This window comes from Podarcis liolepis, assembly GCF_965112155.1.
Source record: "Podarcis liolepis genome assembly, chromosome: 9".
Taxonomy (NCBI): domain Eukaryota; kingdom Metazoa; phylum Chordata; class Lepidosauria; order Squamata; family Lacertidae; genus Podarcis; species Podarcis liolepis.
In genome coordinates, this window is record NC_139564.1 from 41,993,184 (window position 1) to 42,009,839 (window position 16,656).

General features: G+C 38.8%; 1 protein-coding gene across 9 annotated transcripts in view; it reads left to right on the forward strand.

Annotated features, from left to right (window-relative positions):
• The window catches only part of RAPGEF2 (Rap guanine nucleotide exchange factor 2), a 153,699-nt gene that overhangs the window by 69,989 nt on the left and 67,054 nt on the right, over positions 1 to 16,656 (forward strand). For 5 of the 9 annotated variants that reach the window (XR_014529989.1, XM_083520201.1, XM_083520206.1 and 2 more), the window contains exons 5-7: positions 3,924 to 3,999; positions 5,896 to 6,063; positions 8,753 to 8,770. Coding sequence is in view for 6 of the 9 variants with exons in the window: in XM_083520201.1 (XP_083376327.1) it covers positions 3,924 to 3,999; positions 5,896 to 6,063; positions 8,753 to 8,770 (262 nt within the window). In the remaining 3 variants the exon portion in view is untranslated. The remainder of the gene's footprint in view (positions 1 to 3,923; positions 4,000 to 5,895; positions 6,064 to 8,752; positions 8,771 to 16,656) is intronic. The other 4 variants (XR_014529990.1, XR_014529991.1, XM_083520204.1 and 1 more) reach the window with 1 other exon arrangement.

Below are 16,656 nucleotides of genomic sequence, written 5' to 3' on the forward strand. Positions count from 1 at the left end.
GTAGAAATTTGTGTAACTGGTGTACTGTGAGGTGGTTGCACTATATTTAAGTGAGGGCCAGTCCAACGGTGCCAGAGTGAAAAAGTGCCATTGCATCATCGCAACAGGTGCATCAGTCAGCCCTCTGGAGGTTGAGTTCTGCTCTTGCTATAGTTTCTGGATTGACTTCATGGGTAGCCCCACAGAGATTACATTACAGTGCTCTTAACATGAGCCACCAAGGCAAGTCCATCCCAGTCCAGAAACAGATGTAAGTGGTGTATCAGCCAGAGCTGGAAATAGGCACCCCTTGCTACTGTGTGTGTGTGTGTGTGTGTGTGTGTGTGTGTGTGAGAGAGAGAGAGAGAGAGAGAGAGAGAGAGATCATCAAGAGCACACCATTCATTTAATTCCTGTATACAAGAACCATATATCAACCTATCGTGCCAGGTTTCAGCCTACGTTATTGGACCTCATTCAACCCCTGCCACCAGGGAGTGGTTTAGCATAAAACAGCTTCATCTGGTTCAAATGGTATGGAGAAATAGACCTGGGTATCATCTGCATATTGGTGGCAATGAGCCCCAGATCTCTGGATGACTGCTCTTGGCAGCTTCATACTGATGTTAAATAGCATGTGGGACAAGATTAAATCTTGCAGGATGCCACAGCATAACTGGATGGAGGCACTATTAATGACACTCCCTCCCCCATGGACCAAAAGGATGTTTCATGACAACCAGAAGTTGTGCTTTAAGTGTAGTGTGTCCAACTCTATGGAACTTCCTCCATTAGAAATCAGGCAGCGCTGTCCTTGCTAAGTTTCAGATGCCAGGTTGTTTGTATTATTAAAGTTGTTTTAATGGTTCTGTTTCTTGATCTTTTAATCTATGATATCAGTTTTGTGTATTGTACATGTTTTTTGAAAATGTCTTTGAGACATATACTGAGAAGCAGTGCATAAAGCCCTTAAATAAATGGAATGCTGCAGAGTTTGGAATTCCCTGTGTCATTCTCTGGAAACATCCCTGCAGCTTGGAGCAAAACCACCATGATGTCATGGCTCTGATTCCTAACTCACAGAACCTCTTGAGAATACAATGGTCAATAGTATCTAAAGGTGCTAAGAGATAACAAGAAGGAATGTGGTCATTTTAGGAATATGGTCCTATGGGAGAGGGAGATTTCTGAGAGTGGGAGAGGTTCTACTCTTGCATTTCTTCCCAGCATTCCTTAATTCCTAATTGGTGCCATGGGTTAAGTCTGACTGTCTACCCAGGACGGGGGATGGGGTGATGCAGAATTAGGTCATCCTGTCTCATGACATAGCATTCTTGCTGCTGTCTGTTCCCCATGGCATTCCTAGTCAGCCTTTGAATCATAGTCCCAAAGAAAAATTATGATACTTCTATCCGTCTGTATAACTCAGCATACTCTCAGTCTAAACACAAAAATAAATGTTGGAGTCCCTGCAGATTAATTTGAGCAGCGAATATCCGTATAAACTGCTGCGTAATTTAGCTGACATATAATTTTCAGGTGTAATCACTTAAGGTGGTGAAATATCATTCAGTTCCCACCACAAAGCACGGTTTGTTTAAGGAGCCTGCACTTCCACCTCAAGACAGCTGACCTATTCAAATTTGGAATCAAATAAGTTTCATGGGCTTGTAGGATTAAGGTAAAGGTAGAACTGTTACAAGGGATCAATTAATGCTTTTCCATGGGAGCAGGAACACACAGACACCCCGGGCAATCCTAGTACCGGGACGACAACAGAATTACTATACCAAGACTGTTTATTCCCTTCCCTCTGTGTGATACAATTTTACTACACCAGTCAGATGGGTGGTGTATAAATAATAAAATGATGGTGGTGATGATGATTTGGCTTACGTGACCAATCTCAAGGTGGTCTCTTGCATGACAGTGCTGCTTTTCATTTGTGCTGTGAAGAGTGACCCCATTTGACCAGTGGGACCGCATGGGGAGAATAAAGAGCATGGAGTCAAAAGCATGCTTTGAAAAGGGCCTAGGGTGGAAAAGAAGTTCACAAGTTATAGTGCAAAAATTAATTAGGAATTGCGAGCCTCATAAATAAAGGGAATTGACTTATACAGAGTGCACCTTCCTTGCCAGTGCGGGCTCTCTGTATTTAATAAGATGATTCTTAGTAATGTTGTTTGATGATTAATAAATCTTGATTATATATTGACATTTCTTGACTTTATTTCATTTACATTCCTAAAAATTCAGGTTTGACAACTTTGTACTCTGGCATTTGGGTAACCCTGACCTAGAGGCTCTTGTTGATAATCAAAATTCAGCCTTCGTAGTATGAGTGCAATAACTAATTGATTTAATCAATTAAAGTTGCTGACTGAAGGATGGAAAGTGGGAAGGTGAATGCCATGAGCAAAGAAGTGTGGTTGCGGAGCAGTGTTTCTCAGACAGTGGGCCAGGATGCACCAGTGGGCTTTAGGCAATGTTCAAGTGGGCTTCAGTGCCATAGCCTGCCCAGTGCCTCTTCATTTGCCTTCCCTGCCCCCAAGTTATGACATAGCCTTCAGCCGATTCCAGTGCAAGCTGGAGCAATGGTGGCAGGGAGAAGAGTTCAAGGAAGAAAGAAAAGGAAAAGGAAGTTATCTTCCTCTGAGGAGAAACCACCACAGGAAGTGTTGAAGAAAATTAGGAAGGAAGCTAAAATGTTAATATTCGCCATGAATGTTAATAAAAAAAAAAAGTACAACAAACGGGGGATGGAAATGAAAGGGATAAAGAAGGAAAGGTGTTGTAGGAGGAAGAAGTGAATATAAAAAAACAGAGAGGAGGGATGAAAGACACTATTAGCAGTTGGAGGAGTTTAAGGTTCAAGTTGAATGTAAAAGGTGAATAGGAGAAGAAATTACAGGAGATGGGAGGCATGTGGGGGTAGGAAGGGAAAAAGAAAAAAGAAAAAGCCACCTTCATCAGATCAGCAAATTCTGCCTAAAATGGGGACACTCAGCCAGGATACCTCCATAGCAAATTTCTGTGCTTAGCTTGAGGAAAGTTAATCGATGGAACTGCTCACCACAAGGAAAACACAGTGGTGAAGAATTTACACATTTCCAAAGATGGATGACATATTAGTAGAAAGTGTTGTCCATTATTGCCAGTTGATTGTCAAACTTGTCCACTATTTTGTAACTGCTTCTGCTCCTGCACCACCATTTTGTCTCTGGCTGACCTCAGTAATTTTCAGCCATCTGAAGTGGGCCCTGGGGCTACAAGGTTTGAGAACTCCTGCTCTGGAGCTGAAAGACCTGAAATTCCACATATATTGTGAGGCACAGATGGATTCAGGTTGAGAGGAAAAGGGAGTGGCAAAGATTACGAACATTTTCCTCCAGTAACCAGAACCTGCCTTTCTACTACAGTGATTGCTGTGTAATATAGTCCTCATAATGCTAGCATAACGGCATTGTGATGCTGGGCAAGTATAGCAGTTTCTAATTATTGACATTTCAGCTATATAAAGACAGGTTCTTAGTGGTTTAACAGATTTTTACAAGTGACTTGCATTTTATCAGTACAAGCAAAATTTGTGCAGAGGTGAGAATAAACGTTTTGAGTTTTTCTATTTTAAGAGTGGTCCTAATGTCTTACATTTTACATTTGGATCCATGTGCCTTAGTATTCAACAGTATAGTATTGGAGAAAGTAATGGGACAAATTTCTACTATGAAACATGTGTGCCAAAAATACAAAATGAAGAATCCCATAAATTTTAAGCAGCCTTTAAGTCTAATTTGTATTGTCAATACACTCCCACCCCTGATATTGCCTCAGAAGAAGACGAAACGTGATTGAAAATGTGGTTTTGTCATGTGCGTAGCATTAAATTTTAAAATTGTAGCTTTATAGACTTGGTTTTGCTCAAAGTATTTTCTGTCCTCTTTCAGTTTTGGCAAACGTTCTGCAGGAAGCTTCAGACGTGGCTGTGAATGCATTGTTCTAGAGCCATCTGAAATGATTGTGGTAAGCATAACTAGATGAATATCCATGTTAAGGAAATGTACAATTATGTATTTGAGAAGTGTATCATTTGCCATCTTTAAAACGAGTTAGTTGCTTGGGTTTTAAAATAGGTTAATTTAAGGAAGAGCATGGAAAGAAAGTTCTATGTCCCTTCCCCGCAGTCTATGATTCTAGAACTCCTGTCTCCTGCATCCACCTGCAACCCTTGAAAAACTTGTCTAGAAAGGGTGTTTGTGTTTATATAGAACGGTGTTAGATAGCTCTCTGGATCCCATCCCATGTTGCTCAGGAGGAGCTCACACCCCCAGTTGTCTGAACAAGTTTTTTTAGGCACAAGTGGCTGCAGAGGGAATGAGGGTATGGGAAACTTTCTTCCCGTGAACTTTCTTAAGTTAACTTGCCTTAGAATCCAAGTCATTATGTGTACAATAGGTATGCATACAGGATAACTATATTTTATCTGTTATACAGATTAAAATTCAGTGTTGAATAAGGAATCCTAGTTTTGTAGGAATTTTTAAAGATTTCTTTAAGATAGCTGGATTTAGCAACACACCTGGAGATACTGTCAGAATATCTATTTTAGTGGGCAGTAGAGCGAATAAATTCATTTTTGTGCAAAGAGACTTTCTTACGTAGGCCTTCTTAGCACACAATTAATTTATCTACTAGCAAATTCATAAAGTGACCTTTTAGGAAGCTCCACAACCTACTTTTCAGCTTGGCCTGGTCTGACCATACAGTTTCCTTCAAGACCTCCCGTTTTCTCTCCCCCCCCCCTTACATTTCAGGCATTGCAAAATCCAGTACATAATTGTTTTGCACCTTATTGTTTTTGTAGGTTTTTTGCTTTTGTTTTGTAAAGGGAAATGTTTTGGGTTGGACTAGATGATTCTCATGACACCTTCCAACTCTACAAATTCTAAGTAAAAAATCTTGTTGCTACGTATAGGGAACATTTACATTTTTAAATACTTCCTTTTGGTGACTGATTTCTGCTCTCCCTGCTATAATTGGATTAATCACGATATGAAACAAGGGCATTACCCCTCTTCCATATTTCAAGCAGTGGGCATAGAGCCTCACAATACAGTATTGCAGCTAATACTACCTCACACAATACTTGCAGTAGCATTCAGAACTGGCACAGAGTTCTTTATAAAATAGTTGTTGCATGCTTTGTCATAGCTCAGAGCCTTATCAAATACAGTGTTACCTTAGCAGCTGAGCATCCAGATTTCTACCATCTCCAAAACGGAAACTGCTGTGTGCAAGATGCAAAATACAATACTTGTTGTAGGTGTGCATCAGAAGATTTTTTGTGGGGGTTGACATTATTATAGTACACTTGTGCAGTTTCCCTTCAAATCTTTCTTTTTTCTTTTTAAAATTTTGCTTGCTTTAGAGGAAATAGGATGCTGTGTTTTAGAAGAGCTGGCTCCCACAGGATGGGAGGGGTAGCTCCCCAATGGCTTATTGAGATCAGCCGGAAAGCTTCAAGTTCGCTTCCTTCAGAAATCTTCTTTTTTTCTCCCCAGTAAGAAACTAGCTTTCTGTGTGAGAGAGTAAAAAACAGACGCTTCTAAATACACAGGTGTGCACACGCACAGTAGGTCAGTTGTAGAATATATGAATGTCAGCTGAGTAATTGTCTTAATAATTATGCCTGCTCATTCTCACTATATAGGAATAGCTTCTACTGTGGAAAATGCAGAAAGTTTTATAACTACTTACTGCTGATTTCTGTGAGAGTACCATTCCGTGTGTTTTATCTCAAACTGAAATGAATGCTCGTGTTTTCTAATTTATTGCAGAGAAGAGGCCATCCATAACCTTCTTTATTTTTATCATATTACAAAATGTAATTTTTTGCTATTAAATATGCCTTTTTATCAGGTGGATTATATGGATGAAAATGAAGAATATTTCCAGCGACAAGCATCTCATAGACAATCTCGACGGAGATTTAGGAAAATCAATCAAAAAGGAGAAAGACAAACAATTATTGACACTGTGGATGCTTATCCTGTAGGGAAACCACCGTTACCTAGAGGTTATCACACGGTAAGCCATCCAAATTATTTTGATAGTGTAACAAATTTGAATATTAGCAATTGCCAAATGCTCATTCTCATTTTGTAAAAGATTCACATGGCCACAATTTGCCTTTCTTAAAATTTCATGTGCAGGAGATTCTTTAGCAACTATAAAGAAGAAACTGAACTTGTAGTTAAGAGTATATTATCTTTCGTTGGAATAGTTTAGAAATACCACTTTTGGAGCAGAGCAGCTTCAAAATGCCAGCTTAAAACACTTTATTCAAATTTGATCTCTGTAATAGATAATTCTGCTGACTTTATTTAGTTTAAAAGACATCAATAAACCAATCACTGAAACATTAAGTTCTGTGAATAGCCACTTCTTCTTGAAGCACTATCATCTTAGACCATTATTTTGCTTTATCTCTTCTCAGCATGAGAAGTAGACCAGAGCGGGTTGTTTATACTGATGTGACTAATATCAAATTGTTCTAACAAATCTACACTATGCCTTTATCATCTGAGAGAGCATTATGTCTATATTGCTTTAGCCTTCAAATTATAATTATTCTGCATTCTCAGACTGATGGAGAAAAGTCTTCACAGTTCATCACTGTAGTGTAGAATTACAAAATTGCGAACACTGATTTTCAAAATAGAAGAAACACATATTTGTGTTCTGTGTGCCTAAGTGCTTAAGATGGATGTTTCATTAAAACATTTATTATTATTATTATCATTATCAAAATCATCATCATCATCAAGTATTGTTTCTTACTAATTCACACTATCAGCTGCACATTGCTGGAACTAATTTGGCACCAGTGCTATTCATATTAGCACTTTCCATTATGCAAACAGTATTCTAGTACATAATTGCATGGGGAATTACGACATTTACACATACCTATAAAATTATAAATGTCTTGGGACCAGAGTGTCCTCCTTGGGACTGTATCCTTCTGCATGAAGATGCCTATCAGTCATCATCTGAAGCCCTGTTCTATTCTGCCACCAAGGGTAATGGTAGTGTGAGATTGGGCCTTTCCTTATCTGTGTAGCTTTCTCCTGACAGAGGCTTGACTGGCCGCATCATAAATGGTTTTTGTGTGGCAGTCAATACATTTTTATTTCATCAGGCTTTTAATGAGTTTCAACTCATAAGTTATATTTGTTTCTTACTTTGTTTTTATTGTAGTTTTGTTGCTTTCACTTTTTTCTAATATTAAGAATTTGTTTTGTTAATCTGAATTGCCTTGAGGAGCAAAAGGCAGTGCCACCATATTTCTATAAATAATAATACTCAGTATTGTTGTGTGGCAACAAAAAATCCTCACAATCACATATATTGAGGCTGTGTTGCATATTTAACAAGTATTTTAATAGTTCTTTTCTCAAAGCTCCAGAGAGGTATACAATCAAGGAAAACAAACATTTAAAACTACTATAAGCACCTCAAAAAAAATAGTTTCACTGGAAGACTTGACAAACCAGAAACATTTCACAATGTTATGAAAAGGGAACCAGCATCTCCCTATATATTGCTAGTTCACATGATTTATCTTCACATAATTGTATTCCTGAGCTGATATGGAATACAGTTCTTCATGCAGGGAATAAAAGTCTCCCAAAATGACTATGTGAGCTATTCTTTAGTGTTTGTGATTAACTCTGTAGGAACTCAGAGTTCCTCACAATATAAAGCCTCAGGAGTACATAGCCATTTGAGATACTTCATGTGCTCTCTCGGATTTTAAAGTACTCAGGATTTCCCACTGTTTCCTTTCCTAAAAATTAGGAGTTAATTAAAATTAAATTAATTAAATTAGGAATTTAATTAAGAATTAAAAAATTCTTGTCAATTTCCATCTACAATTCCACCTGCAACTGTTAGCACCTAAAGGTTTAACTATGTCTCTTGTTAATTGTCCAAGTTTTTTCTTAGATGTCTTGTGAGATTCTTCAATACTTAGGTGTTTTGCTTGTATGACAGAAGGCTTGATTTTTCAGGTTTTGATGTAACCCCAGCTTTCATTGTAATTTTATTATGAACAATTTACTGAAATCTAATAAGTTGATTTGTGGTGTACTAATATGGCATACTTCTTGATCAGTTTTATGAATGACTAAAAGGAAAATGTTAATTTATGATAATATGTTCCCATTACTCAAAGTTAATCAGTTTGTTTGTGGGAAGACGTGCCTCTCCAAACACATGGTAGGAACATGCAAAGAACCTCATTTTAGATATGGTTTTCTCATATGTACCCACAGAGAGTTTAGAGATGCAAGTCTTCCCTTTTGTGCTATACATATCAAGGCAGGAAAACATGGCTGCCAAATAAAATATGAATTTCTTTACAGTGTTATAGTTTCTTTTAGGGTTATAATATGTAGATATACTGATTGAGATAGTATGTGATCAGCTGACTGTGTTTCAAAGACTAGTGTACATAATGACAGAGAAGTGAATATATGTTATGTTTTAAAGGAAAGTGCTTGACAAATACTAGCAATGCTGCTATTATACTGTTGTATGTTAAGTGGCCATATGGGTCAGGGAGAGTATCTACACCAAACTCATAAGTCCATTTAAGAACCTTCCTTACATAATAGCATTAGTTTCATAATAGTACTATATGTTTTGAGCATCTCTGATAATGTTCATCTTTTCCTTTCCTCCTATATGGCATTCATTTCATTTTGGCTCACAGGAATGCACTAAACAGCAGGTATTGTAACTTATGTGTATGGTCCTCTAACCCTTTACACCCCCCCCCCTTTGGAGTGTAACTAATGTCTTAATACTAGTTTGCTGTTGCTAAATTTGTGCTGCATCCATTCTGTTACACTATATGATACACAGTTTACCTTCAGTTAAAATCACACAAACTGAATGTAGATGGAGCCTAGTGACATCACCATTACTTGCATTTCAGTTTTTACCTTAAAAAAAATATAATTCATTGCCTGTGGTGGTGTATTTTGTTGTTAGAAGTCGTCATGTGGTATCAGTATATGACATACAGAAATGATAAAGTACTCACATTGAACAGAACATTCTCCATTTATGTCCTCATTTAATATCCATTACCCAACCAGTGTCTCTATCTTACTCTTTAGCTGTTGCATTTTGAAGCAGAAGTTTGTAGATAATGGCTCTGATACAAGCTGGATATTTGTAAGGCGTAATAATAAATTTGTAATATTGTAAGGCATACTGTTATAAAACAGATTATTTTGATTCTGCTCTATATTAGTTGCACCTAAAGATACTATAGAAACCACACGTTCCTAAAATACAGAAGGTGTTGAAACACAAAGTGGAATGGAAGCTGGAGGGGAGGGACTTACGGAATTACTTTAATTATTTGTGGCAGTATTTTCACTTGTTTAAAATTTCAACAGTGTGATATTTGTTATGAACTAGCTAGTAAGAGTTAATTTTATGTCACAGAATTATGATTTTTAGACTATTGTAAGCAAGCAGTGAAAAACATGCATAAAACATATAATTATTATGGTTATATTATCCTTCCAGTGCTTTATCTTGCATACAAATTTAAGGTAGTAATAGCATAATCACTATAGCATAACTGTTTTTATTTTAAATTGCAATCATGGTGTGTTTGTGTGAAATTATGACTGCAGTGGCCTCTGAGAATGCCAAATACACAACATCAGAAGGCATCTTACTGGAACACTGGTTGATAAAAGGATACTGAATGTAATATGTCTCTGTGTGTAATATATGTAGATGCTTTGATGTTTTCAACTCAACATAAATAGAAAAGCTGTCCCTAGCAGGAGAGCACAAGGTTCACTTTGGAGCTTCCTCAGCCCCACTCTTTGCCTCATTTCTCCTTTCATGAATGTTGACACTTTTACTACCTGAATTTTTGACTGTTTACAAACATTCTATACTATCACAGCAGTTGTCAATCGCTATTTTCACCCCATTTGCACATGGGGCAGTGAATCCAACACAGTTATGTAAGCATTAGGGGGTATGCATAGACTGCAACAGAGGTGGAAATCTTCCCTAATCTTCACAGGCCATATTTCACAGTTGTCAATGATGTCAGGTGCACCCTTCAAAGAGGGTTGCTACAGGAGCAAGAAATGATTTGTATTGAAACCACTGCTAAAATGGAGTTGCCCCCTGCCCCCATTCACTTTCGCAGAAGTTTCAGTGCAAACCACTTTCTGCTCCTGGGCCAAGATGTGCTTCCACCATTCATCAGCTGATGGTTGGTAGAAGCGTGCCATGCTCCAGCTAAATAACAGGAGCTCACTTTAAGCTCCTAGTTGTTCCTTTGATACCATGTCAATGTCTGCATGGTTTGTCAATAACAGCCTTGTGGGTCAAATAAGGGCCACAATATTTTTAAACTAATCCAGCTCCAAATTCTGGGTCATAGAATCATATAATTGTAGAGTTGGAAGGAATCGCCAGGGCCGTCTAGTGCAGCCCCCTGCAATGCAGGAATCTCACTAGATTATACATGACAGGTAGCTCTATCCAACCTCTGCTTAAAAACATCCAAGGAAGGAGAGCCCACCACTTGTGGTGGGAGTCTCTTTCACCGTGGAACAGCTCTTACTGTCAGAAGGTTATTCCTGATGGTTAGTTAGAATCTCCTTTCTTATAACTTGAATCTGTTGGTTCAGGTCCTAGCCTCTGGAGCAGGAAAAAATAAGCTTGCTTATTGTTGTGACAGCCCTTTAGATGTTTGAAGATGGCTCTCATGTCTCCTCTCAGTCCCTTCTTTACCAGGCGAAACATACCCAACTCCCTCAACTGTTCCTCGTAGGGCTTGGTTTGTATTTGTAAAAGATATGTGTAAGGTGAATTATGTTTTTACTAGTAAGATAGATAATGCATCAGAGACCACTGTATCTTTTTATGTACTGTTCAGGAAAGGTGAAGATCAATATATAAGCTTGACTTCACACCATTAATACAATTCTGTAAATAAAAAAATATTAAGAGTAGTAGTTAAATACTGTGTTACAGTCGTACCTTAGTTGTCGACTGGAATCTGTTTGACTTCTGAAAATGTTCGACAGCCAAGGCGCGTTTTCCGATTGGCTTCAGGAGCTTCCTGCACTCAATCAGAAGCCACAGAAGCTGCGCCAGTCGTTCGGCTTCCAAAGAACGTTCGCAAACCGGAACACTCACTTTCGGGTTTGTGGCGTTCGGGAGCCAAAACATTTGAGTTGCAAGGCATTTGGGATCCAAGGTATGACTGTACTATGTTTGCAATCTGTAGCTGTATATCTAAAGTTAGTGGTTTAATACTTAATAGTAGCTTAACACTACAGTGGTACCTCGGGTTACATACGCTTCAGGTTACATACGCTTCAGGTTACAGACTCTGCTAACTCTGAAATAGTGCTTCAGGTTAAGAACTTTGCTTCAGGATGAGAAAAGAAATCGTGCTCTGGCGGTGCGGCGGCAGCAGGAGGCCCCATTAGCTAAAGTGGTGCTTCAGGTTAAGAACAGTTTCAGGTTAAGTACAGACCTCCGGAACGAATTAAGTACTTAACCTGAGGTACCACTGTATCAATTTCATTGGTTTGTCATAGGCTACACTTTTTAATACTTTCAGTTGTAATATTTCATCCTAACATCTGAAATCCTATAGAGATTAGCAGCATCTGAGGGTAGAAGTCAAAAGTAGTTTTTGTACTAGACAAAATAACCAGATACTAAGTATTCCTAAAGTATAATGATTTAAAAACATTAGGGCTTTGAATTTTTTGATGTATGTCAGGATGGATGGATTTATTAGCTGTAGTGGCATATTTAACTTCGTTTTGCTTACGTATATCCTAAATTTATATTTTCACAAGGTGCTTGAGTGAGTATTATTAACTCATAACCAGTACTGTTTTTTTTTTTTTTGTCATATCAATGTGGCAAACGTATGGATAACAACCTGAGATACTGTTACAGTTTCTTTTGCCATTGTGTGTGTGTGTGTGTGTGTGTGTGTGTGCGCACACACTTGAAAGAAGTGCACAGCAGTTCAAGGTACTGTGTGGTCTGTTTACCTAAGTTTCAGCTTCTGTCTGAGGATACCTTTCTGTCTCTATACATTACATCATCTTTGCTGCAAACGTGTGTGTCCACTGGGATTTGCTCTTCTTCCATTCCCCTTGGAAGAAGAGCTTGTATTGATGCCATAATTGGACCCATCTTTTGGTTGCTTTGGAAATTCACTGTAATAAGGGTGTTGTGTATCAAGCCATGCTGCATTTTAGGCAATTTAGGTGTCAGTAATATGCCTGCCAGTCTGGGTCCTGTTTCCAATTTGTGAAAATTGACAGTGCTGGGTTGCCTGCCCTGTAAGCTTATGAATCTGTTAAGAGAGTTACTGAGATATTCTTCAATAAGCAGTTTTGTATCAGGTGGCATTTTTTCTGAATTACTGAAATGTGGAGTTGTGTCACATTAAATGCTAGTGTTAAATGTATGCTTATTTGTTAAGAGAAGATTGGGCAACCTTTCTTGAGAGAAATCCATTTAATAATAGAAAATTGAAACCTGTACATAAATTCAGTAGAAAATTGAATGACAGACGATTGTTAAAAACTTGGAAAAACACTGAATACTAAAACTTTTCTTCACCACTGGTTTGCTGCTAACTTTGCAATATTTGAATATTGTATATACATTATACTTGGGCATCTTGCATCCTTTTGTAGTTCTAGAGAAGGAATAGAGATATTGGTATTAGTTTAATGCTGATGAATAAAAATATAATCTATAGTATTCAGTCAAATTCATGCATCAAAATTTGTTGTTGAGCGGCCATTTTTAATGAGTGGGGGCACTAGTCTGCTATGACTTGTGCAGAGGTAACCAGTCAGTATGCAGTAAATACATTTAATCTGATCACACCTAGAAATAGTGACCTAGAGATGAAATGTCTGTCAATATATGCAACTCCTGCCTCTCAGCTCATTCCTGGGAATTAAAGTGCTGGTTTCAACCTGACAAGCCCTAACTGGCTTAGGGCAGGTTTCCTGGAAGATTGCCTCCTGCATAGCCTACCCAAACCTTAAGCCTTGCTCTGGTTGCATGACATCTGATCACTGGCGGTTGTCTACCAGGGAAAAGGCTTTCTTGGCCATGGTGCTGTAGCTATGAAATTAAAGCATTTTCCTGACTTTTTGGATTCTTTCCCTAAAAAGTATAATGGGGGGGGGCATCCATGCCATACAAGCTTCCCCTTCTCTGTGGCCTGAACTTTTGGGCTGTATGGGAGCTGCAGTGGGTAGGAAAGGAGAGGAAGGGTAAGTCTTGTCTCACCAGTGGAAGCCTGGTCCACTAGTGGGTGGCCACTATTGGATGTCATTCTCTATTTATAAATGTTTTGTTTGTAAGATACCCAATGAATATTTATTAAGGGTGGCTAACCAATCAATCAATCAGGCAGGCAGTCGGTCCTTGACTGTTCAAACTCCAAGTATCCTTAAACTTATGATAGTTATAAAAACAACAGCAAAACTCATTATTCTGATTAAAGCTGCGGTCTGCTTTCTTTAGATTGATCACATCAGTGTCAATGGCTATGATTCTAAGGAGACTTGACTTAAACATGTCTGAAATAATTAGCTGCACATACTTAACTGGGACCATAGTTTTGCCACCGCAGAACCCAAGTCCAAGTAGCTGGCCAGTCCTCAAAGCAGCATGCCTGAGAACTGAGGGAGCTTCAGCACTGAATGTTAGGAGTAGCTGTTGGAGCCTGACTTTGATTGAAATCCAGGGAGTTTGGAAGACAAGGCTAAATGGAACGTAAACCTTCACATACCTTGACTGAACTCTTGTGCCATCTGCTACTCTCTTGCCACTCCCAGGTCCCCAAGCATACTCCCTTCCCTTTGTCCTGTAGTGTCCTAGCAGAGTAAGGAGCAGTTACAGTGCCCACTCTCATTAACTGTAGCAGGAGTGGGGAAGCTCAGGCCCTCTAAAACAGGAGTGCAGTGGCTGTGTTGAAGAATTTCTTAAAAGCACTGTTTGAAGTAGCCCTCTCTCCTTTGAACGTTCAAGGATACATGCTTCAAACAGCGCTTTTGGAACCCAGCGCAAAGCAGGATCGCTGTTGCAAAGGGTGAGCAATCCTGCTAAGCTGTGGGCTTGGGTACACAAGATTGCTACAAGCTCTCTAAACTCTCTTGTGCACCTGAGCAGAGCCGTAAGCAGGATTGCCCCTCCCCTCCGCATTGGCTGATGCAAACGAAAAGTGATCCTGTTTGTGTGGTAGTTCCTTCAGTAATCCATAAATATGCATAAACATCCATAAATATGCAAATTTAAAAATTGAGGGCCCACCACCTATACTAGCCAGGATTGCTTTAATGCTGTTGCTTTTGAAACATTTGAAACACTCCAAGGTATAAGATTTGTAAGATATGTGAACACTTAAGCCTTCTTTTCTGAGGTATAATTAAAATAGATTTTAAAGTATTTTTGCAGCTTAAAACGTGTGTTTGCATATGGCAGGCTTTTCTAGTTTAGTTATTAAATCCTGCTAACAAAACAGCTGGCATTAGCTGGAATGGCGCAAACACTTCCATAGTTTTCTAATGTTTCTGTTTTAAAGTAGCTATTTAAACAGGAGTCATGGATTAAAAATATTTAATACCTTTATACACACTGCTGCTCTTTTAAGCAGTAGGAAATGTAAATGGAATGTTTTTCTCTAAAAGCTAAGAACAGAATGTGCTATATGACTAACCAATCTGCAATTAAAGCAAGATTGGCAGGTGTCAGCAGCAAACCCGGCTAAGGCACCAATGTGTCTGTGCTCAGTGCTGGGTGTATTAAAGATCTGGATTATGGATTCATCCACAGTAACAGCTCAACAGAATGGTATTTGTACAGATGGTCTGGAACACCAGCAAATGGGTTAACCATGCAGCATATATTACTAATAGAGATGGTGAAGATAGAATGTTAACAGGATCTAAGCCTAAACCTAGAGAATCTAAGAAAAATGTACTATAACATTATTTGCAAATGTAATATTTTAAGGTTAAATAGTAATACATTAATAATAAGAAGTCAGGGTAATTATATTTTCCTTTTTACAAAACTGAAAATTTCAAGTGGTTTGGGAATAAACTAAAGAGCCATATTCAGGCATCCACATATGATTGCCTGCCTGCCTACGGTTGGCTTTAGTAGTGGATTGGCAACCATGATTCAAATCACATAGTTCTTAATTGCTGCCATTATATCTACTGCAGCCACACAGACCAAAGGGTAATGATGTGCTGAAACCTGCCCTTTTATTTTGCAGTTTGAATAGTGTTACTACTCGATTTGAGTAGTGTTACTGTTGCTTGTTCCTACTACAGCCGGGCAAAAAGATTAGTTACAAAGAAAGTTACTGAGGAGATAGTCATTCTACTGCTATAGGTGTCCCTGGATATTTTTGTCAACATGTTCATCTTCCAGGTTGGATATAGTACTGGGAAGGCACTTTTTGTTGATTGCCATAGTTCATAGAGAGAGGTGGTGCCCTATTTAATCTCACTGAGATTGTGATGTATTGGTGTCATGGCTGTAGAAGCTGGCAGTACTTTATGGCAATGCAGTGGATTACAGATTGGAAGCGTGGCAATAGGTATAATGGGTGGTTTTCATCACTTACTGGATGTCCTTATTAAAGTATGCACTTGATGCTATTCTGAATCTTCTACCTCCTGTTTGTGTTTGAGACCACAAAGTAAGGTGTTCATAAGTTCACTGCCATCATCACTAATGATGCCCAAACACCACCCTATTTTCATCAATGTTGGATCTTGTACTTGACACTTAGTACTTGCCCACAATGACATCAGTGTACAGTCAACCAGCAGGGGTGAGTGGCGCCGTGGTCTAAACTACCGAGTGTCTTGGGCTTGCCTATGATAAGGTTGGCCGTTTGAATCCATGCAGTGGTGTGGGCTCCTGTTGCTCTTTTCCAGCTCCTGCCAACCTAGCAGTTTGAAAGCATATTAGTGCGAGGAAGTAAATAGGTACCACTGCGGTAGGAAGGTAAACGGTGTTTCTGTGTGCTCTGGTTTCTGTCATGGTGTTCTGTGGTACCAGAAGTGGTTTAGTCACGCTGGCCACACAACCCGGAAAGCTGTCTGTGGACAAACACCAGCTCCCTCTGCCTGAAAGCAGAGGTGAGCGCCACACCCCCTGGTCGAATTCGACTGAATTTAACTGTACAAGAGTCCTTTACCTTTACCATTTTACCACCCAGCAATGGAACCCATGGAATATATAGTTGCAGTTCAGTTTTTATAACTGCCCCAGATGAAAATTTCTCACAGAATGATTGAGAAGCAAGGGTAGCAGAGGGGATGTTGATATATTTTGCTGACAAATTAGACTGCTTGAATAATTGATTTAGCTAGGTTTCTAGTAGCACTTTTGTCTACTAAAAAAGAATGGCATTGTCTTAATGATATGAAATAATGAAGGTAGCCAAAGAATGTCAGGTAGATGGGACTGCCAACAGTGGTGTTAAAAGTGTTGAGTTAAATTGTAAATGAGTAGGATTCCCCCCTTTTTGGCAGTTTGTGTTACAATGATTCTTTCTAAAAGATATTG